Here is a 25641-nt window from a genome sequence, read left to right on the forward strand (position 1 = left end):
ATACCACTCTCATGTTTGGCTGCTGGTATATGAAACTGCAACAGCAGTTTATCTTTAGAATAATGACTTGTTCTAAAATGTGCACACACGTCTACCTCTAACATTCACTTAATAGTGGATTGTATTTTGTTCTTTTAATATGTCTATCCATCTATCTTCTTCCGCTTATCTGGGGCCGGTTCGTGGGGGCAGCAGCCTAAACAGAGAAGCCCAGACCTTCCTCTCCCCAGCCACCTCATCCAGCTTGTCCAGGGGAACACCAAGGCGTTCCCAGGCCAGCTGAGAGATATAATCTCTCCAGCATGTCCTGGGTCTGCCCCAGGGCCTCCTTCTGATGGGACATGCCCGGAACACCTCATCCAGGAGGCACCCAAGAGGCATCCTTGTCAGATGCGCGAACCCCCTCAACTGGCTCCTTTTGATGTGAAGGAGCAGCATATCTCTAAGGGAGACGCCAACCACCCTTTGGAGGAAGCTCATTTCCGCCACTTGTATCTGCGATCTTGTTGTTTCGGTCGCTACCCACAGCTCGTGACCATAGGTCCCTCACCTAGGGACGTAGATTGACCAGTAAATTGAGAGCTTTGCTTTTACACTCAGCTCTCTCTTCACCACAACACACCGGTGCAGCGTCCGCATCACTGTGGCCGCTGCACCAATCCGTCTGTCGATCTCCCTCTCCCTTCTTCTGTCACTAATGAACACGACCCCGAGATACTTAAACTCTTCCAATCAGGGCAAGAACTCGTCCCTGACCCGGAGTGGGCACTCCACTCTTTTCTGGCTGAGGACCATTGCCTCAGATTTGGAGGCGCTGATTCTCATTCCCACAGCTTCACTCAGCTGTGAACCGTTTCAAGGCGAGCTGGAGGCCATCACCCAATGAAGCTAACAAAACCACATCATTCATGAAAAGCAGAAATGAGATTCTGAGACCATCCAAGTGAAAGTCTTCCACCACTTGGCTACACCTAGAAATTCTGTCCATAAAATTAGGAACAGAATCGGTGACAAAGGGCAGCCCTGGCGGAGCCCATGACCCACCAGGAACGAGTCCGACTTATTGCCGGCTATGCGGACCAAGCTCTTGCAACGGTTGTATAAGGATTTAATGGCCCATAGCAATGGGCCAGACACCCCATACTCCCGGAGCACCCCCCACAGGACCCCCCGAGGGACATGGTCGAATGCCCTCTCCAAGTCCACAAAACAATGTTTAAAAAATAACAAATTAAAGCAATAATTGAAAAGTTGAAAAGCCTCCCTTGTTATGCTTGTAGAGAGCTAGGCTAGCTCTTCAACTGCCTCCAGCATGTAGCCAGTCGTAGGATAAGCTAGACCGCTGCTTGCAGGCATACGATGCAACTAGTGTCAATCTTATGTAACTCTAAACAACTGTCCATAAAAAGGGTGACTTTCAACATTTGCAGTCCGAAGTAGTAGTTGAACTGCTGAATCCAAACCATCAAACTGATTAAAAATGGGCTCATCATGTTAAATGAGGAGCACTGAGGTACAAAGCTGTAATCATCACGTCTCTAAATCCTTGACATTAAAGACTTGAGACAGTAATTCCCTTACCAGGACCAACAGAGGACGAATCATAACATCAAACATCCAAAACAATTTTGAAGAACTACTAGTCTCCTCGTGAGTAAGGGTTAGGCTGTCTCATCTAGCCTGAAACACACACACACACACACACAAGTGCAAATTAAGCCCTTTGTTGGCTGGCACTCAGACAAACTGGGCAATGCCCTGGCAAATTAGAGTATGGAGATGGAGAGTGTTTCCCATCGGGTGCATGAAGCCACAGGTGTACTTTTAATTAGGAGTGCGACATTTTCAGTCATTAAATAGGCAGCATGCAGTGGGGCTCTCAAGGTAAATAACCATATGAGTCGGACACACAATCTAAACAGAACTGCACTTTGATCATACAAATCCGCAATGGATCTCATCTAATTATGGAACTGTATAGCTCTATCACATTAATTCAGTACAATTTTGAGGTACTTTGAGTATCTCCATTTAATGCTACTTTCTGCTTCTACGCCATTTCATATGGCACTTTTTACTCCTCTTCTGTTATCTGACCAGGTATCTGGTAGCTTTATTGTTTATAGTTAATATTATTTTTTAACAAATATTCACTTGAAGCAAAATGTGCGCATAACAAAGCAGTTTCACATTATTTTCACCATTCAGCCAACAATCCCTCAAGTCAATGGATTCAGTTCAGTTCAGCTTTATTTATATAGTACCAAATCACAACAATAGTCACCTCAAGGGGGGTTATAGTGTAAGGAAAATAACCTGCTATAATACAGTGGCAACTCCTTGTGAGCAAGAGATAGTGGGAAGGAAGAACTCCTTCTTAACAGGAAGGAGGTGGTCACTTGCCGCAAGACACACAGACACACTGTGGAAGAGAGCCATTTACTAACAACTAACAATTGAATGCAGAGTGGTACACAAACACATTGCAGCAAGAATAAGGGAGGACTCTGAGTCACCTGATCTAGACCTGAAAGCTTTAAGGCTAGAGAGGGTGTCTGTCTCCCAAAACCAAACTGGGAGCTGGTTCCACAGAGCAGAGGCCTGAAAGCTGAAGGCTCCTGATTCAGCCCAAATCAGTGCTTAGACTAGGAGCAACTGGGCAACACACTACAAAGAGTACTGATACATTTACCTAAGGAAAGCTGTGGGTCCATCTTTCACATCAAAAACAACACTTGACCTGGGAATAAACCATTCTGTATGATAACATTCAGAATCTTTTATAATTTATTTAAACATTGTGCTGGCATCCAGAGAGGAGTCACGGCTATTAGCGTTTAGAAATTCCTAACACATATTCACAGACAAACCTTGTATCAGCGTCCTTCATGTGCTCTAAAGATAGTTTTCAAAAGAATGCAAAAAAAATCAATATGAGCTGCAATCTTGCTGTGAAGGGTCTACTGGATTTCTGTAGAGTACTTAAATGCAGTGCACAAGTACACAGATCAATGCAGCATTGTTCTATGCACGCTTGATGCAGCTGATGTTCCAGCTTGCCCATAAGGATCATGCTGATTACCATATTAAACCCCTCAAAAACACAAAACAATAGTAACACAACTGCTCAAGCTGTCTAGTTCCATCTGCCTCAGTGCATAACTGCACTGTTTTTAAAGACACTGTGGATACAGTAAGGGAGCCAATGTATGTCTGATGCTAATTATCACTTCTGGGTTTGTTAATTAATTATTGATCACATATCTGTGATGTTATTATATTGAGGTGGAGTCTCACTGTCTACTGAGGTGAGGTGTTCCTGGCTTTGTAAAAAGAAAGTGAGACTTTGCATGCACACTGGCTCCCAGTTTAATGGGATCAGATGAATAAATAGTGTGGCGAAAAATGAGATATGAGACGAATAAACAGCATGAATTTAGGCAGGTGATAAGCATGCAAACAAGAGCGGGAGGGGCATGTCGCTTATGTGTGCATGTGTGTCGGGGGCGGCAGGGACGGGTGCTATGGGATAGAGAGGGACAGAAGGAAAGAGGAGTCTGATTCCCAAATTATTCCGTTTTATGTATCTGGGTGGAGATCATGTGTTTTTAAACAGGCAGAAATCACCTCTGGACTAAGTCTGTTCTAAATTACAAAAACAAAACTCAGTGTTTAAAATTTGCCTCAAAGTCAGATACAAAATGCAGCAGTGCAGCAAAGGTAATTAACCATTACTTCTCAAGATGCTCTTTCTTCGGTATTAGCATTTTATGTTACTCATATATCACTGCAGTTCAGATGTTAGGCTTACACAATACAATAATTTAAATGCATTGATATAGATCCAAAGTGTCAAATTTGGCTCCACCGTGGCCCACTGCGACCATAAAATACTATTTACAGATGAGCCACAACATCCAGTGTTGTGAGATGAAGCCAAAGCCAAGTCATAAAACTGAAACCAAAGTTACAGCACAAAAAATGATGTTTTGCAGTTACATAAACACGTTTATTCTTACATTTCATTTACCAAATAAAAATTGGTGATTTTTTTTAAGTCACCCTTTAGAATTTTATAAAGGTTAAAATTTTGCAACTATCAGCAACTAAATGCATTTAGCCCAGATGACCTGCTGAAGTTCAAACTGAGCTTCAGAGTGGGGATAAAAGGTGATTTAAGTGACTTTAAATATGGCATAGCTGTTGGAGAATGGTCTGAAAAGCAGGAAATATCCAGTGAGCAGCAGTTATCGAGGAGAAAATACCTTGTTCCTGCTAGAGGTCAGAGGAAAATGGCCAGAGTGCTTTGAGCTGTTAAAAAGGCAACAGTAACTAAAATAACCACTCGGTACAACATAAATATGCAGAAGAGCATCCTTGAACAAACAACACGTCGAACCTTGAAGCAGATGGGCTACAACAGCACAAGACCACACCAGTCAGCTAAGAACAGGGAACAGAGGTTACAGCTAACATAGACTCACCTAAACCGGACAAAATAAGATGCCTGGGAAGGTTTGAATTTTGTGTAAACGGCAGGAAATCTTGGATCCATTGACTTAAGCATGCAGACTGAAGCAGTCAGGGATCGAACCACCAACCTTCCAATTACTAGATTATAGAATCGAAAGTTAGGCTGTTAGTGGCAGTGTAATAGTGTGGGAGACATTTTCTTAGCACACTCTGGACTCTTTAGTACCAACCAAGAAATGTTTAACCACCACACTAGGAATGTTGCTGATCATGCCCATTCCTTTATGGTAACATGTACCTATCTTCCAATGTCTGCTTCCAGCAAGATGATACACGTTACCAAGCTTAGATAACATCAAACTGGTTTCTTGAGCATGGCAGTGAGTTCACTGCATTCAAATGCTGTCTACAGTTGCCAGATCTCAGTCTGATAGAGCACTTCATGATGTGATGGATCACATTATCGATGTGCAGCTGACAAACCTGCAGCCACTGTGTGATGCTATCATGTAAATATGGGCCAAAATGTCTGAGGAATGTTTCCAGCAACCTTGTCGAATCTATGCAGATCTTCAGGTAACGGGAAGTCCAACCCTAATAATGTGCATCTAATAAAGTTTCATAGTGTATTTACTGAACTGTACCTCTCAACTGTTTTTCAGGTAATTATGTGGGGCATCTCTGCTTAAACTGCACAGAAAATAGAGGGATTGATAGATCAGTGGTTACCATACTGGCTACCAGTGATGGGAATAATGGCATTAAAATAAACGACATTACATTTTTCAGTAATGGGTAATCTAACTAATTACTTTTTCTATTATATATATATATTCAGTTTTATAATAAACAATTGAATATGCACTTTAGTATTTTCAAGTATATTTACTAATTTATATTTTAGTATTTTACTTAAGATGGGATCAAAATTATTTTCCATATTTAAACTTTTTTTAAAGTTACTTTTCCTGGGAATTAGTTACTTTTATAATATTGTAACTCATTTGTAACAAGTTACTTTTTGGAAGAAGTAACAGGCAACTATAACTAATTACTTTTTCAAAGTAGCTTGACCAAAACTGATTAGCACTAATTAGCAGGTATCTGTGTCTATCTTACAGACAAGCTTGCTATAGTTAGCATTTCACTCTCCTCTCCATATGTGCTCACTTCTGGTGACAGTTTCAAATCAAGGCTTCACAAACCAATATGCAACATCATGAAGGCTACAGCAGTCTTTCATATAGATTCTACACTTATACATAGTTGTATTAATAACTATAATCCAGTAACAGAAAACTAAAACACACATGCACAACCACTTTTCTTTCCTGGGAATATACTTATCGCCTTTCACTTAAGTGACATTTTGAACTTTTTAATTTTTTGTATTAAAAATGACACTTTCAATAGTGGTATTAATAGGACCAAATAAATAGGAACTGAAAGGAAGATGCTTTTCCTTGTTCTTCAAATGTTTTTAAAGCTAGCAGCAAAAAGATGCATGGCCTTGAGTTGCCTTCGGGCTCTCATCTCTCAGCTCCTGCGCCTGACAGAATCAAAGTTTCCAGGTCAGGGAGGAGCCCTTGATACAGTATTCTGTATCAAGGCAGGAAATCACTGCCGTTGTCGCTCAGATCCCCTATCCATATTTTATGAATATGTGAACTCTAATTATGTTGCCAGTCTGCACATTCATGCTGATTCCATTTAGCAGCCCACCACCACATCTGTATCGGTTCACGGTAACTGTGCTACTCGGAGGACCTGTGAGAGGAAGCTTCTGAAATGTTCTCCCCTGGCATGGCTCTTGAAATATACAAGCCACATACACTCAGTTAATCAAAAGTGAAAGGCCATTAGATGAGAAATAGAATATGTTCCAGTCCACAATCACTCTGCAGAGTCCATGGACAGTCATGTCACTGCTGGATTGGTGACATACTGCCCCCTGCAGACACAAATACAAATCATATATGTGCTTTGCACAAAATGTGTCTCAACTATTGTTTGAAGAGAGAATACTGGCAGCATTTTTAACCCTGAAAGAAAGTTGTCAGGTCAGCTTTCTCTTAACTGGGCATAAAAATCGAATTTATTAAAAATTCAAAGGACCTCCTGACAATAATGCTGTTTCTGCAGAGAAGCTGCTCTCTCTGTGTAGTGCTTCCCTCTGGTGGTTGTGTAAACACATGTTCTAATTTCTAATTCACTGGAGAAATAAGCTCCTTTATTTGACTTAATCCGGAAGAATGGCTTTTCATTACAGCTTGGAAATTATACTTATTATTTTGCAGAGGAAATCTAATCTTCTTCTTAAAATGCTGAAAATTATATGTTTCTGTTGGCAATATTTATGAGCAGCTTCACGTCAAAAGTCATAGACATATTTATTGTACTCACTGAAGTTGTGTGCAATCTTCTGGTTCAGCATAATATGCTGGGTATTATTTGGCTCAACGACACCAACTGTCCGAAGATCTTTAACAGCAAATTGCTTGTGTAAGAGCGATGTGTCGATTTCAATCCTCCCCATGCGTTCCTGTATCCAGAACGATTTTGCAATCTGCCAACAAACAAATGAATTCAGTACTGCAACAATTTAATTTTATGAGGAAATCAATGTTAATATTACAAAAGAACAGCACTTGAAAGAAATAACTGACAGACAAAACAAAGAACAATTCGCAGCAATAATGAAGAAAAAAACAAGCTGAAACTGACCTTTCTGTTTTTGCCGAAACAATAAAACATGTCATTTAAATATGAAAGACTCACACTAATGGGAGCCTTTGTAAGTGCTATACTTGGCTCTGAAAATATGATAATTCAATGACTTGTAATGAATGGAGACAGTTTTACCTTGTCTGGGCCAATAAGATCCCAGTGGAAAACCTTGGTGCATGCTTTTTTTGAATTTAGGTTGAGGGGTAAAGGTGGAGGAGCTGGGATGCTTCGGGGGGGAGGCCCTGCCTCTTGGGCAGGAGACTCTGGGACTGCGGGAGGGGGCTGAAGGATAGCACGGAGACTGTATGGAGGGGAGGTGGGAGATGTCGGACTGGGAGAGGGCAGTGATGAGACCTGAGGTGGGATTATTTGGGGAGAATTCCTCCTGCGAGGTTTAGGAATAGGCTTTGTGTGATCAGCTGGTGGATGGGTTTGCTGAGCTGATAAATTATCTCCATCACTCAGGGGTGGATCTACATTTTTATTATCAGCTGGAGGATAAGTGATGCTGCCAGCACCGAATTCACCACTGGACTCGAGATCTGTATCGTTGTCCTCTGTGTCTTCGGTTATGCTCACTTGTCGAAAGGACTTTTGTTCCATGAACATCTTGGACTTCCTTTTCCACTCTGAACACAGTTTGTCAATAGCTTTGACCCATGCATCCCGTTCCTGTTGCACAGTCCCCAGGGCAACTGTTTCATCTGGCACCTTGAACCTGCAATAAATAAGCAAAACCTAACTAGCATTTCTTATTTAGATGACAAAAGTGTGGTAATTAACAGTCCCAGACTCCATCCATCCATCCATTCGCTTATCCTTTTCAGGGTCGCGGGGGGCGCTGGAGCCTATCCCAGCTGTCATAGGGCGAGAGGCGGGGTACACCCTGGACAGGTCGCCAGTCTGTCGCAGGGCCAACACACAGGGACAGACAACCATTCGCACTCACATTCATTCGCACATTCACACCTAGTGACAATTTGGATTATCCAATTAACCTATCCCCACAAGCTGCATGTCTTTGGACGGTGGGAGGAAGCCAGAGTACCCGGAGGGAACCCACGCAAACACGGGGAGAACATGCAAACTCCAGAAAGACCCCGGCCTGATGTGGGAATTGAACTCAGGACCTTCTTGCTGTGCGGCAACAGTGCTAACCACCATGCCACCGTGCTGCCTTCTGCCAGTCCCAGACTCCTTTTATGATATTATCACTCAAACTGTTACAGTAAAAATGAACACATTACACAAATAGACTTTTGATCGAGAATACCCACTAATTTCCCTCGGGATGAATAAAGTATTCTGATTCTGATTGTGCAAGGCAGATAATTAATTATCTAAGCGCTTTACAATTCCATTATTCATTCACTCTCACATACTGGTGGAGGCAGCTACAGTTGTAACCACAGCTGCTCTGGGGCAGACTGACAGAAGTGAGGCTGCCATATCGTGCCATCGGGATCGAACCGGCAACCTTCCGGTTACAGATGCGCTTCCCAACCCCCAGCGCCACAGTCGCCCCACAAACAAATACAGCTGGTGTGACAGAGTTCATTAGCTGCTTGCTTTTGTTATATTTCCACATCTTAATAAAACTCACTCACTGGTACTCATTTTTGTGGGTGATTAGACTGAAAGTGTCAGAGTCGTTACATTTCTGCACTCTGGTGTCACCGTCTGACAGGTGAATCACAGTGGAAACAGGCACCGAGAGTGTCATCTCCCCATCCCTCAACGGGACCAGCGTTAGTTGTCCTGGATGGAGCCGGGCCTCGTATCTGGAATAAAATGGAGGAGTCATGTTTAGTGTAAGCTTTAGATATATCATAATGTATGCAATTTACCGGTGTCTACTGTTTTGGAAGAAATAGAAATGTAAAAAATATAAAACAGCAGCTAGAAATATAAAATACTGGATGTATTCTAAGATAAGCTCATCTGCCTACTACTTCACTGCTAATACCTTCTAGTAATGGGTCAAGTATGAAGAAACATAGAGGAGGAGCCAGTTGTAGGCTCAAATCCAGGAAAGGTTCAGTTAGAGGAACTTTTCTAACTGAAGATAACAGATAAGAGGCTTTCGAGAAAAGAAGCGAGTTAATGTAACACCTGGCTCAAAGATTGTATCAATTTTCCATCAGCAATCAAAATGAAAGCATTTTTCAGGAATGTACTTAAAACTGCTCTCTGGTAATGAATATGTTCTCCTTATTCCTAGATTAATTGAATGCGCTGACTCTGGCACAAAAGGATTCGTTTTTCATTCCTCTGCTGTAGGGCAGAGGAAGGCAATTGCAAATATGATTTTGATTAAACTTTATTTACATATGCAGTGATCCAACGTTCTTGGGCAATGGGGAATGGAGGATTGTGGACTAGAATTGGTTGGATAAACATTTCGGGGTTCAGAAATACTGTAATCATTTTGTATGACTGTAAAACTGAAATAAAACTCAAGTAAACTTAAGAAACTCAAAACTATCCTAGAATTAGCTTGTAGCATGAGCTACAAGGATTCAAAGTTTATTAAAAGGGATCAATTATGCAGTACATTGATTTTATTCCATAAAATAAAGTGGTGGGGCGTGGCCTGTGGTGCCGCTGTAGGGGAGGCGGACGCACCTGAGCGGCATCTGCAATCACGCCTCGCCACACATATACAGTTATGTCCATAACTTTGACAATGACACATAGTGTACTTATACAAAGTCCCCCTCTTTTGAAGGCTCAAAGGTACTTGTCCAAACTCACATAATTATTATTATGAGGATTTTTTAAATACTTGAATGAAAATTCTTTGGAGTCAATTGGAGCCCATGAACATCGTTAAACGCTGGGTTTCCACTTGAGATGCTTCAGGCACCATCAACTGAGGCTTCTACACTAGTAGCCGTCAAATATTACTGACAAATAACTTCTCATGACTAACAAAACTGTCAAAACTGTCCTGTGGCTGTTTTGTGAGAGCAATGCTTCAATAATAAGCGGACATACATACTTCATCCATTTAAATGATGCCAAGCCTCCTCTGTGCAGCAACAACATCCCTTCTCGAATGCTCTGTGGTGCCTGAGATTGCTCTTGGGATTCTGCATTTTCTTCTCCATGATCATTGTATATGTTATTATAAATTATCTTATTGACAAGCTCCATCATCTGCTCGAAAGAGAGAATCACGAGAATGAAAAGAGTCACTGTGAAACCATCAATGAATGATATGAAATGGTATAAAAGTAAAAGCAAGGCTGTTTTGCATTTATTTTTATAGCTTAAGTGTTTGCAATCAAGAGTCTAAATTCAAAGAGCAATAATCACATCTCAGTAAATCTCAGCAGAAATTGCCTCGGTGAAACAATCTTATTGTCACCTTATGTTTATCCTCCAGCGACGTGGCCTCCAATTCATAATCATGATGTCCTTTAAAGGAAATAGAGTACCTGGAACCCTCTCCATCATCACAACTCTTGACAATAGAGAAGGGAAGTTGCCGCTTAACGATTCCTTTCTCTATGCTGCACACCATTTTGGTCCTGAAATCAATCTGGATGTTCACAATGTGAGTGATTAAATGAGCATGTCTGAAGTGTGCACTGTGTGGCATTAAAACATTTATTACTGCCTCGCTTTGGTGATTAATCTGCTTTCAGTAATGTACCATCGTGATGTAAAAAATCTAATTTGGTCATTACATTAGATTACACAAATCGACAAGTACAATTCCCATCAGCCCAGCCTGACTTTATCTTTAGTGCTAGTTAGCAATGCTAACATTTTTGTGTGTGAAAGAGAGAATCTGGAACTTGCAGAATCCTCGGCCTCTACATTTATATGGATTGCCTGTTAAATTTTTTACTACTGCACTCTGCCAGAGGAGCTTTGCATGTTTCAAAGAGTAAAATAATCCTTCTTCATCTTGTACCTGTACCTTCTTCAGCCCCTGTTCTCCTTAAGCCCCCCCTTAAAGATTCCTTCTCTGGTGCCTCGCAACAACAGGTGGGTGGAGTACAGCCAGAGCACGCAGCTGACCATGTTAAGGGTTGCTCTGTCACCTCAGAGAGCTAAGAGCAGCCTGAAGCCTGAGGTCATGGTCTACATTCCTGTTTCATTTGTTATGCAACTGGATGCCTACAGCGAGTTTTTTGCTTTTGTTTTGAACTCACCTGTAAAACCCGTTTCTGCCACCTGTAGCGGCCATGCTTGTAAACGCTAAAGTTGTACTGAGATTCTAGTTCCTGCAAAAACAACCAATAAACAACATTACATATATGAATACTTAGAGGGAAATCACCACTTAAGGACAATGTAGAATCACTAGATTACACTATACTGGATTACACAAGGACACTGCATTATTGTTTCTTCCTAAACCCTTGGACTACCTTCCACAAAATTGTGTTTGAACTGATCCAGCAGGCTTTGCAGCTTATTAGCAAAACAACGTTTATAAATAGCAGAAGAAGATGCAGTACTATATTTTTTAAAGTCAGGTTAACTCCAGCATCAGACTTTTAAAGCCATCTGCAAAGTTTCTGGTGGTATATCTACATATAAATTACATTCCTTTACCTGTGTCTGTCGCATGTTGGTTATTTGCAGGGACATGTCGACTATAACAGTTTAGTTAGTTAGTTAGATCAGTAGCTTAAGGGCTGGTGTTTATAATTTGATTCTTACATGGAATATTGTTCGTTCTGTTGTCCACTCATACGGTATTATCCAGGAAGAAGAGACATTAGAGGGTGAATTAGACATTAGACAGTCCATTTTGGGTTTGCTTTTAAACCATATCTGGGTGTCTTGAATGGATCGTTTACTTCTTGTAATATTTGTGAGAATTTAAGCTTTATCTGTGCTATTAAAAAAACCACTTATGAAATTATACACTTAATATAAACGGAGCAACAACCTGGAAAGTTTACTTTAAATTCCCAACTGACTTTCATTTTTCTTTAGCTTTAACTACGACACACTCCACTTAATCCCCCACTCATCTGGAACTGTTTAGTTTTGAGCACATGAAATAAAACTACACATCTACGTATAGTGAATATTTAAACACTTTCAGGGAAAACTGAAAACCTGCAGGTTTCACTCTCCATCTCGTCACATACTGGTGGTCTGGACACATGGGGAACCCCAGATCCTGTTTACGGTATCTTGTGTTGTGTTATGCTACTGCATTATGGTCAACGCTTGTTTCACATGACTCATAATACAAAACAATGCAAATTCTATCCACAAGATCCATTTTTTTTCTTCTTTCTTTTTAATTTTTTGAGTTTTCAACATTGAAACCACACCCATGTCACACTCAAACTGAAGTCACCATGAAAATCGTGTACCTGCTTAGGAAAAATGAGGGTTACCTTGTCATCTGTCATCTTCTGTTCTCTGTCCATCCTTGCCTGCTGCAGAGCGTCATCGATTGATAACTGTCCACTCTTCACCTTGTTCAGGATGTCTAGTTGCATCTCATTGCTCAACTGAAAACATAAAAATGTAAATAGATGAAGACTTTATCTTTGTCTGGTTGATTTTCTTTCCTTTTTCACCCACATTTCAAAGGTCATCCCAATCTCAAAACAAGCATTCTGTGTGTGATTTATTTCTTCATATTTTAAAAAAGTGACAATATTGAAAAACCACAGAAAAATAAATTATTTAATATCACAGCAAAGAGCTGTCACGCTCTCACCATAAGCACTATCCACAGGTGCACTGCTTAAGTTTTCCTTTAGATTTTCATAAAAATGGCACTGATTTCTCAGCATCGCAGTATGAGCAATGCCAACATCTGTCTGTCTAACCACACTGATAAGCCATTGTGTTGTAACATTATCAGAAACCATTTAAAAGGTCTATTCCAGGAACATACTTTCACACTTCTGAGTAATGTCTGCTCCTATCTTTGGGAAATTTCTATCAAAAAGGAAGTCAAGTAAAATTGAGGAAGTAAAATGCTAAAGAGACACTGGTGTGCTAAAACAGAGAATTGTCTGCTCTTGCTGTGGACCTGCACATGTGACGTTAGTGAAAGCAAGGCAGCTATTCTGTAGAATCACTATTACAGTAAAGCTGTTGTTATTTAATGACTCATCTGCAGAAAGAGCTTGGCACTTCCTTAATTCATAAGCTGATTCTTACCTGTGGCATGCCCCCAGTGTACTTCTCCATCCTGGGTGGGTTGTCTTTTCTCTTTGATCCTAAAGTTGGCATCCTAGCTGGTTTAGATTATCTACAAAATGCTACACAGTTTCTCACTTCAGCAAGACGTTTCTCCTTTACTGCAAATATAGATTCACAGTATTGTGTCTTGTTTTGTTTGTCATGCAGCCTAAACAGAGGTATACTTGACGACTGCGGGAAAAAAAGAAATGTGCTATGATTTGTAGGATTCCTTCTACCACCGCCCACTTTCAACGCAGGCTAAATTTGTTCCTGCTTAGGTTGTTTAGCCACACCTACAGCAGCCAGCGCAAAGACTTTATCTCCAAATAGCATACATTTCCAGGCAGGTTACATGTCTTAACTGGCAGGACATGGTTTTACCTCTTCTGTTGTTTTTTCTATCCATTGGAGAGTGCGAGGGAACCCATAATTTTGAGTGTTCATATGAAATGCAATAAAAGTACTAAAAATGTATCTCCTTTTTTCAAAGAAAGAATTACTTTGTTTGAATTATTATAGCATAGGTTTGAAAATATGTATTCATTAATTTAAAAGTTAAAATATTATGAGATGTACAGGATTTAAAACTTTACAGTTCCAAATCACACAGTGCAAAGACTGTAAACATCTGGTTGGGATTCATAGTGTGAGGTGTTTTTCCTGCATAGGTTTGTACACATGTCTTTATGTACACATGTCTTTATGTACACATGTTCATTGAGTACATGATTATTGTGTTTTTTGCACTGCATACATTATACTGTAGTTTTAAAAGCTAACTTTGAGTACTGTTTATTTGCTGTGTACATCAATTTTATGTCATTTTGTACCATTTTCTTTTTGTAGTTCCTTTTCATAGAGATTGCATCTGAGAAGTTCCTTTTTTTATTGTTTTAATCTTCATAAATCTATTGCTATGCTTTTTTGGTGTCGTTTTTTTCATCCATTGTTCATCCAGTTTCCTCCTTTTATCCAGTTCAGGGTCACAGGGAGGGGACTGGAGTCGGTCTCAGCTATCACAGGGTGAAAGGCAGGTGCACTTGTCATGGCCCTGGCCATAATGTGTCTTGGTGGCTGTTTCTTGTTCTGTGTCTTTAAGTCTCTGCAGGTCCCTGATTGGATTAGCTGCCGGCTGCTAATTGGTCCCCTATTCATGTGGTTGCTTTCAAAATCCCTCAACAGCAGTTGTCCCAGGGCAGCAACTAACAGCAGCAGCAGACTTGACCCTGGCCTCCAAACTCTGTGATATTTGTGATTCTCGTGACCTATCGAGCTTGTATATAGTGTGTAAATCAGCCTTCTCTTGTAAATAGTCACTGAAGCCGAAGGGGTGAGCTGCCTTGTTGTTTTCTGTATTGTTTCCTCCTGTTTATTCAGTTAGGGAGTTAGGTGTGGCATTTGTCTTTTGTTTGTTCTTTTCATCACGTAGGGTTTAGGTAGCACCTCCTTTACTGATTAAGCTGGTTTTGTTTGTTATGTTGGCCTTTGTTCACCCCGGAGTCACGCTTCAGTTTAAACAATAAACCACTGTTCACTAAGAAATCGTTTTTCCTCTGTGTATGGTTTTGGGGACCAGGGCGGGGTCAATCTTTTCAACTCTTATGTTACGTTCCTGTACCCCTAGACTGGGGCGTAACAGCACCCTGGAGAGGTCACCAATCTGTCACAGGATAAACATACAGAGGTAGACAGCTATCTCACATTCATACCCTGAGACCATAAGCCTAACTTCATGCATGCACCTTTTTTTCTGACCATGAAATGATCAGAAATAATGTAATAAAGTTATTGTATTGTATGTATTGTGTACAAATTACTTATCTGAGAGCTAGTGTACAATAGAGTTATTTTACTGCATATTTACTTTTTTAATTGATAGCTTAAAGTATACTCACACTAAAACAAACTAAGTAATGAAGTTCATCTCATCGACTTTATCTACAACAAAGTTTTATGAAGAAAATCCATTATAGTCAGTTTAGGAGAGGAAAAAAGCTTCAAAACAGATAAATGGATAAATGGCAAAATAGATAAGACAGTATCTAGACCTTCATCACTTCACCAGTGAAATAGGCTATTTAGAATACAGAACATGATCAGTTTGCGCAAGTACAGGGATTTTTTCTAGGCACACAAATCCCTGTGCATTTAAATAGGAAAAAAGGGGGCAACGCCTTCATGTTATAGTATCTTAAAGTATAATTCATGAGAAGTACTTTTTTGCTATGGATAGATATTCTGTGATTAGTAAATCTGAAATCTGTAAAACGAGTTAGCTAAATGGGGTAAAAAAAAAAAAGAAGAAGAAAAAAAAAGTACCTTTCAAAAAATTCCAGATTTAGTTTTGTTAATGTTAATCTGTTCATATTCCTCAGAAATTTACAGGACAGTGGTGACATTTTTAAAATGGGAACAAAGCAGGACACTGAAAGGGAATCTGTACTGGAATTTCCTAAAACCGCAGTGCTGTGAGACGTGGTGACGTCACAATGATTTTTGGCTGCTTACGGTACCTGTACCGTAATTGCAAGAGTATAGCGCAACAGAATGTAACACCTGCTGCTGTTTCATTCGATTTGGCGAAGAAGCAGCTCGCGTTGGTCATAGATATTTTAAAAACGTTACATATAAATATTTTACATCTATATATAAGAGAAAAGCAGCCTTTTAAGACAAACAATGTTCAACAGCAGCTGCATTGGGGAAAGCCCGCTCACGAAACTCTTATAGGGAAATCCCTGGTGGTGGTGTGGTGGGTTTAAGAAACTATCACAGAGTAGGTGTGGTCAAAAACGAACAAAACAACAAAAGTCATTGTACTTTCCACTTTTGTTAGATAAATATAAAGTGCTTAAAGTCCATTAATAATCATTATTATTTCCTTACAATAATAATCTCATCATTTCAAAATACTGCATGACTACTATGAGTAAAACAGTACCATACATGTGGCTTATATGTATATATAACATAACACATGCATCATATGTATAACATATAAAGAGTGTTTGAGCTTCAACGTGCCGATTATTAATATTCAGAATGTGATAGAAGTCTGTTTTTGTATTCACCTGGAGTGGAAAGTGTCCTGGAAATCACCGAAAATCTGAGGTGCTCATCTGAAAGTACTGTTATTACGTTGTGTGAAACAGTTGTAAGGACACTGCACATGCCAACATCAGGACAGGAAGTCATATATGAGACATCAATACTTTTTTTTTAAATTATTGCATTTTTGAAAGATTTATAGAATACAGATCTTTCAATAAAAATGTACATGTTTTTTTTTCCACTTTGTGCTACCTAAAATAAAGCTTTAATAAAGACTGGTGGAGTGGTGTTCCTATAACAACCTGGACCTTAACATCTCAAAAAAAGAAAGAAAAAAAAGATGGTAATTCACTTCAAAATATCAAGGTGTGTCTGCTATCTGTAAACATGGTGGGCAAATTGAGAGATTTAAGTGCAACATGTTTCTCGCATCACACCTCTGATATCACCTCATCAAAAAAAACATCTCCCATTAGGTAAAAAAAAAAGGCCGAGCAGAAACTCTTCTTCCTGGGAATTCTCAAACAGGACCACCTCCCTGCAACAACTGATAATTAGTAGCCATCATCACAGTGGTTGTAGAGCAGAAACCTGGAATGATCTGCAGAGGGTAGTAAAAGCAGACGAGTGTGTCATCTACCACTTCTGATTGACCAAACCTTGGCACCGCACTGAGAGCCAGGGCAGGAATGCAACCCACCCTAAATGCTGGAAGATTCAAAGCTATAAAATGCAGACCAAAACAAACTAAAAGCAACTGCTTTAACCCAAAATGTATCACCCCCTGCAAATGACTCAGTGATTGCAATATGACTGAGCTTGACTGGTGCATCATTTGTCTATTAGCACTGATTTTAAGGAGAGTTATACACAGGTAATACACAAATGAAAAGGTAATGGTAACACCTGTACGTCTGTGAATAGATCCCAGCCACATGAATCCTAGACATGAGTTTTTGGGGGTTGTACAGATCCTGTTACAAATGGCTGTACATACACAGAAAAGCTGATGCCAAAAACAGCCAGCTGCTGCATAATAGAACAGTACTTTCTGCCTAATGAGCCTCAAGAATAAGAAACAGTTCTTCTAACAGTTAGGCTGTAAAAAAGAAATCAAAAACTGGAAATAAAGTTGCAGCCACTTTGTTGTAATTTAAAAGGGAAATTTGTTACAGTCTATATATGATATATAGACAGGCAAAGGTAAAGACCCTACAGAGAAACCCCCAACAATTAGATGATCCCTTTTAACAGGAAAAACATCATTTTAACAGGGAAAAAAAATCCCCCCAAAACAAAACCAAATCTGGCTCAAGCAGGGACTGCCATGTGCTGCAACGGGTGAAGGGAAAGACAGAGAGAACAGATGCAAAGTGTGGGAGAGAGAAGACAAAATTCAAAGCAGTATTGGTATATAAATACATAACTGGAGAAGAAATGCTCAGAAGTCACATGGCAATCTGAGTCTAAAGCAGCATCACCAAAAATCCAAATATCATAAAATGCACTGCTGTTCTTGGTGGGGATTAGCACACAGCTGTGAACAATGTTTAAATGCCAGAAGTAGCAAACTTTTAAAATAATAAAGATTGCTACAAACCTCTACATGCAAAGATGGGTGACTTTCCAATACACTGTGCTTTTTAATTTCTTTCCGTTATTTCTAAGGGGTTTGGTGAGGCGTGCTATGATTTCACTGGGTCGGACCTACTTTTACTTTCAGAACTGCCTTAGTTCGTCCTCAGACATACTTAATACTACTACTGGAGTAAAGCAGCAGAGTAGCTCTTCTTACTCCATCAGAAAAAGACCCACTCTTTATTTGTGCAAACAATGTGCCAGTCAAGCGTGCTTCCTGTTGTGTGAAACAACGCTTTGTCGCAGAGGAATTCTATTTAAAGAGGATTTAGTACTACTTCTGGGTATTTTAGAAAATAGCTGAAGAGGAGTACAAGCTTCACGTGCTTTTACAGGAAACGGTCAAGGAAAAGCACCGCGCGTAGCTCCTCCCACACCGTATAAACAGAACACGTCGCCTAAATAAGTTCACAGACAGACTGTGAACACTTACAGAGGTGTGCGCTGTTGTACTCGACGCTATTCAAAATGGATTTTAAGTTTATAGCGCTGCTTATACTGATCGGGTCTTTCATGGTGAGTAAACCGATTAATGCTATGTTTTTGTTTTTACAGGGATCGGTTTTGACCTGCGACAACTTAAAGTAGCACGATTTCAGATTATTTCTTCTTAACGTGTTATTATACGCTATAATGTGTGCTAATTATCGTATCCATCTGTTACTTTACTGTGTTATATTATTGTCAAAATCCTGCTTTTTCCCTGTAAAGTCAAAACCTACTGCTACAGTTACGTTTCATGAGGTGCTTTCACTTTCGATTTCCCGGCAGTGGAGGGTTTGGACAAAGACGTGACCTTGTGTGAATCCCGATTTGCGAATAGTTGTTAGTAACGTTACGAACAGCGGTGCACCTGGCTGCGTGCATTTAAAGCAGTTAACAGTTGGCTGAATCTTTGGGGCTTTCCACCACGCCCCTCGCAGTCTACCCTGAGGAAGTGAATCTAACATTATCAACATAGAGAAACTCAACCGATACTCGAGATCACACAAGGGCTAACTACCTCTTATTTAAATGTAATGCTTTTCTTTTGCAGGGAATGACTGTTGCTCAGGCCAGCTGTGACCCAGAAACACAGTATGAAAAGGACGGTCAGTGCTGTCTCATGTGTAAGCCAGGTACGAAAACACTTTTCCTATGAAGGAAATTAAAATAAAACATCTGCTTTCTTGTTATTTATAACATATTGTCACCAAATTGAACTTGACAGATACATAAACAACAAATACAAGATTAAGAGCCATATCGAAGGCATAACTGCACTAATAGCATCCAATCTTTCTTTTTTCAAGTAATAAACATTTAAAGTAGCATGTATAAGAAAAAACCTAGCAGCAGGAAGCATGTGGTCGACAACTGTCTTTTTCAGACAGCATGATCACTGTTACTAAAGCTTTGCTTTTGCTTTCATTTTGGCTGCTTTTACACAAGCATTTCAGCTCTGAAAATGTTCCTCAGGACCTGTGTGTCAAAAGGCTAACATGCACATCAAACATTTCAAAAGATATACATATTATAGCCAAATGTGCATTTCCAACAAGCTAGTTGTTGCCTTTAGTCATGCCTCACTCATGGTCTGTACTAGCAGCACCCTCACCTAAAACAAACTGAATATTTGCACCAAGTGAGAATTCATCTTTCCTGTCTTGTGCTATGTGTCCGTATAAAAAGAAGGCGAAACTGAAACAGTTGATTTCTTACACTGGAGGCAGACATTTTGACAAAAGACCCTTTCATTCATTTTTTGAGGAGAATTACTTTAGGTTGAGATTTCCAAACGACAGTAATTACTCTTCTTTAATTTATTATCAGTGTGAGTGTCTTCCAGCTTTATGGACTTTTGGTGGAACACAAAAGACATTTTAAGATGACAGCAGAGACACTGAGAAGTTGCGATCCTGCTATTTTAACATCTCAGAATAGAGTAGCTTATAGAAAAAACAACCTAGTAATTGCTACTGGGAAAAGGGGCCCTCGTAATCCCAAAGACAATGTGAAGCATGTAAACAAACCAAATATAACGTGTTGATTAAAAGGTGTTAGGGTTTGTTAGAACCAGATAAGCCAACCATCACCTAGTTGACTTGACTTTGTCATATTTCCCTAAAAGGTCCATTGATTACCTAAACTCAGAAATCCCAATTTACTAATTACTCAGGATAAATAAAATACTTGCAAATAATATACTTGATTCTAACTCTGCATATCTTGTTTTGCAGGGACTAGCATGTCTACAGAAGATTGTAAGAATCCTCAATGTCAACCTTGTCTGGATAATCACTACCAGGATAAATACACAACGAAAAACAAGTGTCTGCAGCAGCCTTACTGTGATAGAAGTAAGAAATTGTGACAAATTACCTCAAACTGTTCCGATATAGTGTGTCTGTGTATACTGGGACAGAGAGAGGCTTCTCTTTAATGTTGCTCACCTTACAGCGTAAACCTTTTTTGTCATTTAGATAAAAACTTTGAGGCTCAAGTCCCAAAAAGCAAGACAGAGCGATCCATCTGCAAGTGTAAAGTGGGATTCCACTGCTCCAGTGAAGAATGTATTACCTGTGTGGAACACACAGTCTGTCAACCAGGATATAGAGCTAAAGTCATAGGTACCAACATCCTCGTGACTGAACATTTGTTTAATTCGTTTTAAGTTTTTTATTATGCGAATGAGTCTCATTTTTTGAAAATGATTTTTGATATTCAGGCAACAACTCACAGGACACAGAGTGTGAACAATGTCCAGACGGGACATTTAACAATAATGCGTCGTGGTATGCTCAGTGCCGCAAATGGACAGAGTAAGTACACATTTACATTAACATGTGAACTTAGAGATGATCTTTATTTAAAAAAAACTTGGAAAAGGGCCTTTGTTCACCTTTTGAATTTAGTTATGTGTTTCAAGAATATTTTTCCTTCTTCCTGTGACTATGCCAAGAAATAGTCCCGCAGAATATCCACCATAGGTCAAGGTCAAGTTTATTTATATAGCACATTTCCAAACAGTCAATGCTGCACAAAGTGCTTAACAATGTAGAATACCACTAAAACAAATAAAATGCAAATCAATAACGATGCAGTAAAATATAGAAAAAACAAACAAGTAGATGAGATAAGTCAATAAAAACAACTAAGGCCGTTAAAACCAAAATGTTTAGGTCAAAGTGTGTTAAAAGCCAGACCATGAAAAATGTGTCTTTAGTAACGATTGTGTTTGTGCTGATCTAATATTAAGAGTCAGACTATTCCACAGAGAAGGCTGTCGCCACGAGACTGAGTTTAGTCCGTGGAATAGTTACGGTTAGTTTCGACCTGGACCTCACGGTTCTTTCTGGAGCATAAATAGGAGCTCAGACAGAAAAGAAGGGGCTCGGCCGTTAAGTGACTTAAAAAAAAAAAGTAAGAGTTTAAATTGGATCCTGTATGGAACAGGGAACCAGGCTAAATCTGGGGTTATATGCTCCTTCCGCAAAGTTACTGTACTAACAACAATTTATACACCTTAATTTTTTATCATGAATTTAAAAAGCTGATGTGAGCTGTTTGGCCACAAAATCTGGAATTTTGTACAGGAATTTCTTCTCAAAAACAGGGATCAAGTGGTTGTTTCAGTTCTTCTGAAGAGCCGTGCCATAGATTATATTTTTCCTGACAATGATAGAAAATGCTGCTTGTAATTGACACCCGGAGACCATTGTTTATTCACTATTGATGTAGGAAGACCTTGTAGAGCTGTGTTTGTCTAAATCTGTCAACATGAAAAAATAAAGCGAATCTGAGGCATTGTATTGACTTGCTTCTTAAGTTTGTGTAACTTTAGCAGTGATATATTAAAGGTGTGAGTCTGACTGAAAAGGAGATTCTGTAAATGAAGAAAAGGGTGTTTCTAGCTGATGGGATTTTTTTACTGTGTTTCATGACACAACCAGTTGGTTAAACCAAAATATGACCTCTGGCGTACTTACCTTTCATTGGGCCCAAATACAGTAACTTACATAAGCTTTAATCTTTGTGTAGGGGCAACAAAATCAAATGAAAATAGTGGTATTCAAAGTGGAAATACAAACCAATAACGAATTATTGAAAAACAAATGCAACACTGAGGCAGAAATTCTGCTCTAATACTGTGAAATTCATTGCAGATGTGAAAAGGGATATCAAGTTGAAGAAAAGGGAACGCACACCACCGACAACACATGTGGTAAGTTGTATGTAGGAAGATGAATTGCAAAGGTTTCTCACCTTTCTCGCTGCTGCCGTGTGCAGCTGTGTGGTTGGATGCGGTGCATTGTTCAAAACGAAACTATGTCAACTGTGAGAAGGTTTGTCTCATAAATCTTAGTTGGTCTGTGGTTTTCAGTGTGGCTTTGTCAGCTTTCACTTACTATGTATCGACGTGTAGACTCCACAGTCTCCTAATTTACTGCTAATGTTAGAATTACAACTGAATTAATGATTTATTTTCAGTTTTCCACAACGCTTCTGAATTTATGCTTCCTCTGTTTAATGTGACTACGTGTTTGACATGAAAGTCTCTTTTGTTTTACATTTTGTCTGCACAAATACCCATGTTCTAGACAGTATCAGAGAACTCGATGTATGTTTAACTGTGTTTTTATTTCTTTTTCTCTTCCAGCAGGGACACAGCGGGGTCACATAATCGTCATCTCTATTTTATCTGCAGTTTTTATGGTCACTGTTGTAATCCTGGTTTTAGTATATCGAGGTAAGCTGTGCTCTAAAGCTCTAAACAAATAAATAATAATAATCTTCCTATGTACTTATATTCTGTGTTTCTTCTTTTTTATGAATCGGTAAAGCAGGATGCATAAAACAAAGGACAAAGGTAAATATGACTTTTTTAAATGTATTTATTTGTTGTTACATAGATGCTTTTTAATGACAGTAAAAAGATACCCATATATATATATTTAATATATATACACACATGTAAATTTTGTATTGTTCGATACATATGCGTACCGAACCGAAAGCACTGTATCGAACAGTTCAATATTGTGTGTGTGTGTGTGTGTGTGTGTGTGTGTGTGTGTGTGTGTGTGTGTGTGTGTGTGTGTGTGTGTGTGTGTGTGTGTGTGTGTTTGTATATATTTGAAATGATGGAATTTAGAATCAATTAGTGTCTTTTGACCAGGTAATCAATTTCTAAAACTATTTCAGATATGTTACTTTAGCACTCCAGTGTACATCTGTAAACTAAAGATGATATCTTAGATTCTGAAAGATTAGCTTAGTTTAGCATAAAGCCTAGAAACAGCTAGGCTTTATGCTAAGCTAAGCAACAGCTAATGAATCCAGTCATAAGAGGTGCACCTACAAGGATCTGTTAAAAATTTAATAATTTCATACTTTAAAGAATTAAACTATAAATATTTGTTTGGGGTTTTTTTAGGCTTTTCACAATGTAAGACTGCTTGTTGCTAATCTTTAATGCTGACCAGAAAAATATAACAGCAATCAACACGTTTTTTTTTTTGTTTTTTTTATGTACACACGTGAAAGCGATATGTGGATTTTAACTTTGAGCAAGAAAGAAATGAAACAGTTGCACAAAATGAAAGCCTGTTCTTTTAAATGAGTGCTGAGGTTTGTCCTCAAGTTTAATCAGCTTGGGTCATTTTGTGCGGTCCCTTTTAATAGGTTTGCAGTGGATTTATATACACATCCTGCTGATTGTGTGACATGTCTGTATTTCTGATGTACCTTAAATCCTGTTTCACACCTTTAGACACTGTTTCAGAGAAATGCACTGCATAATTCAACACAGGAACTATAGCATAAAGTTGTACATGCTTTGCTGTGAGAGGAAAAAATGTGCAAAGCACCAGAACTGTTGACTTGATCAAAATGATTTTATCGTTATTATAATGTTTGTTATTTCTTTAACTCTGACAGAACTATTATGAACCACAGATGTGTGAAGAAGACATAACAGCCCATAAAGAAACAACGTATAATAATCAAATGACACCAGAGGAAAATGAGGATGAACTAAGCCATGAGCTCTCCTCAGAAGGATTCACAGATAAAGGGAACCAGGTGATGCAAGAGAGAGGCAAAGAAGAAATCGTGTCTCGTCAGGAGTCTCAGCTGGAGTCTCAGTTTGAGTCTCAAGAAGATAGTCAGTCAATGGATCAATTTTACAAGCAAGTTTAAAAAAACGACACAGATTGTCCAAAGTGCTGCACAAAGTTAAAAAATAATTACCTGATCTGAATAAGAATCAATGAATTAGTCTCCTTACTAATTCATTTTGAATGTTTACATGAAGTTACAATCATTTCATTTGCACTAAATTGTAAAAACCTAAACACACACACACACTATATATACGTGGTGTAGACGTTATCATCCGGCAAACAAAACGTCCCTGGTTTGTTTCCAGCTAGGAACGACATGCGATTTAAAACTCCACCAAATGAAGCGCCCAGTGCGACCCCTAGTGGCAAGTGAACAGCCGAAAGTAGCTAGCTATAAGTCTAAATGTTAACAATAAAATGTAAAGTAAGATGTATTATAAAGTGTAAAGAGAGTGTGTGATTTACCTGCATTAGTTTTGAGGTTGGTTGCAATTTTTAAGTTATGAATTGTTTATTTTTTGTTTTGTTTTTGTTTGTGTGCGTGTGTGCGTGTGTGTGTGTGTGTGTGGGGTGGGGGGGGTCCAAGACAGTATTGACAGGTGTCCTGCTCCTATGGACATGTCACATGGACCACTAGCTACTGTTACCGTGTACATTTTGTTTGTTTGTTTTTTAATTTGAAAACATGCAACATGTGGAAATAACAATCCGTGGGGTTGTTTATGTAAGCACAATCCCACTCCCATCAAGATCAAAACAACAGCGAAGACCACCCCACAGTGGACACCACCATGCTGAGCATGCTTACATCCTACAGTTAGCTTGTATATGATGTTGTGATCTCATTTGTTCTGTACAGATGCTTTGTTAGTATTTGCATGTACTAGAATTGTGCCGTTTAGCATGAAAATGGCATATTGTTCACCGTTTCTGCATTAAAATTTGTGACATTTAATAAGATGAGTTTGTTCATTGTTTCCTGCTCTTGGTTACCATAGCCTCCCACAATTCCCATAATGCTTTTGTGGGATCCGGAAGTATAATGTTCAGCGGGCTATACCATGCCATTTTGACAACTGGGTAGTATTACGTGTAGCCAAATTAGTTCTTAGTTGTTACTGTTTGTTGCTGAACCGTGGGCTTTCATGGTCTATGTACTCATGGTGACGATGCTGATAAAAATATTAAAACGTGATGTCTTCAACCGAGTTCCGGAGATGAAAGGAGCGTCTTGTTTCCGTTTCCTGCATTGGTTTATGGACGTGGTAGCCTACGTTCTCCTTTGAAAGTGTAAGTCACAATTAATTTAAAAATGTTTGTGCTGTGCCTTTGCAATTAGTCCTAACATGAATTGCGTTTTATCGCTGACAGTTTAAAGAGCCTTAATTGCCTCTTACCTGTGTCTGAGTACATTTGTCCTTTTCACCTCTGCTCTCTTCTCAGTGATGACTTTATGTTAAAACCCTGCAGGTTAGTA

The 25641-nt window shown here is 39.2% G+C and overlaps 2 protein-coding genes across 3 annotated transcripts in view; one reads left to right on the forward strand and one right to left on the reverse strand.

Moving 5' to 3' along the window:
- The window catches only part of LOC113013209 (formin-like protein 13), a 53330-nt gene extending 39544 nt beyond the window's left edge, over positions 1–13786 (reverse strand). The window contains exons 1-8 of the mRNA XM_026153930.1: positions 13348–13786; positions 12570–12686; positions 11364–11435; positions 10571–10744; positions 10202–10359; positions 8808–8981; positions 7336–7918; positions 6877–7039 (exon numbers count right to left, since the gene is read on the reverse strand). Coding sequence (XP_026009715.1) covers positions 6877–7039; positions 7336–7918; positions 8808–8981; positions 10202–10359; positions 10571–10744; positions 11364–11435; positions 12570–12686; positions 13348–13419 — 1513 coding nt within the window. The 5' untranslated portion in view covers positions 13420–13786. The remainder of the gene's footprint in view (positions 1–6876; positions 7040–7335; positions 7919–8807; positions 8982–10201; positions 10360–10570; positions 10745–11363; positions 11436–12569; positions 12687–13347) is intronic.
- A 4619-nt stretch (positions 13787–18405) lies between these two features.
- Positions 18406–25119, forward strand: cd40 (CD40 molecule, TNF receptor superfamily member 5). 2 transcript variants are annotated; one of them, XM_026154218.1, is made up of 9 exons: positions 18406–18576; positions 19097–19178; positions 20280–20399; positions 20523–20669; positions 20768–20861; positions 22206–22264; positions 22700–22789; positions 22884–22909; positions 23980–25119. In XM_026154218.1, the coding sequence occupies exons 1-9, from the start codon at positions 18529–18531 to the stop codon at positions 24238–24240; spliced, it is 927 nt and encodes a 308-aa protein (XP_026010003.1). In that variant the 5' UTR covers positions 18406–18528; the 3' UTR covers positions 24241–25119. The 2 variants fall into 2 exon arrangements, with proteins under 2 accessions (XP_026010003.1, XP_026010004.1); XM_026154219.1 differs by having other exon boundaries at positions 22887–22909.
- The last annotated feature ends 522 nt before the right edge of the window (positions 25120–25641 follow it).

This window comes from Astatotilapia calliptera, chromosome 20 (genome assembly GCF_900246225.1).
Source record: "Astatotilapia calliptera chromosome 20, fAstCal1.2, whole genome shotgun sequence".
Taxonomy (NCBI): domain Eukaryota; kingdom Metazoa; phylum Chordata; class Actinopteri; order Cichliformes; family Cichlidae; genus Astatotilapia; species Astatotilapia calliptera.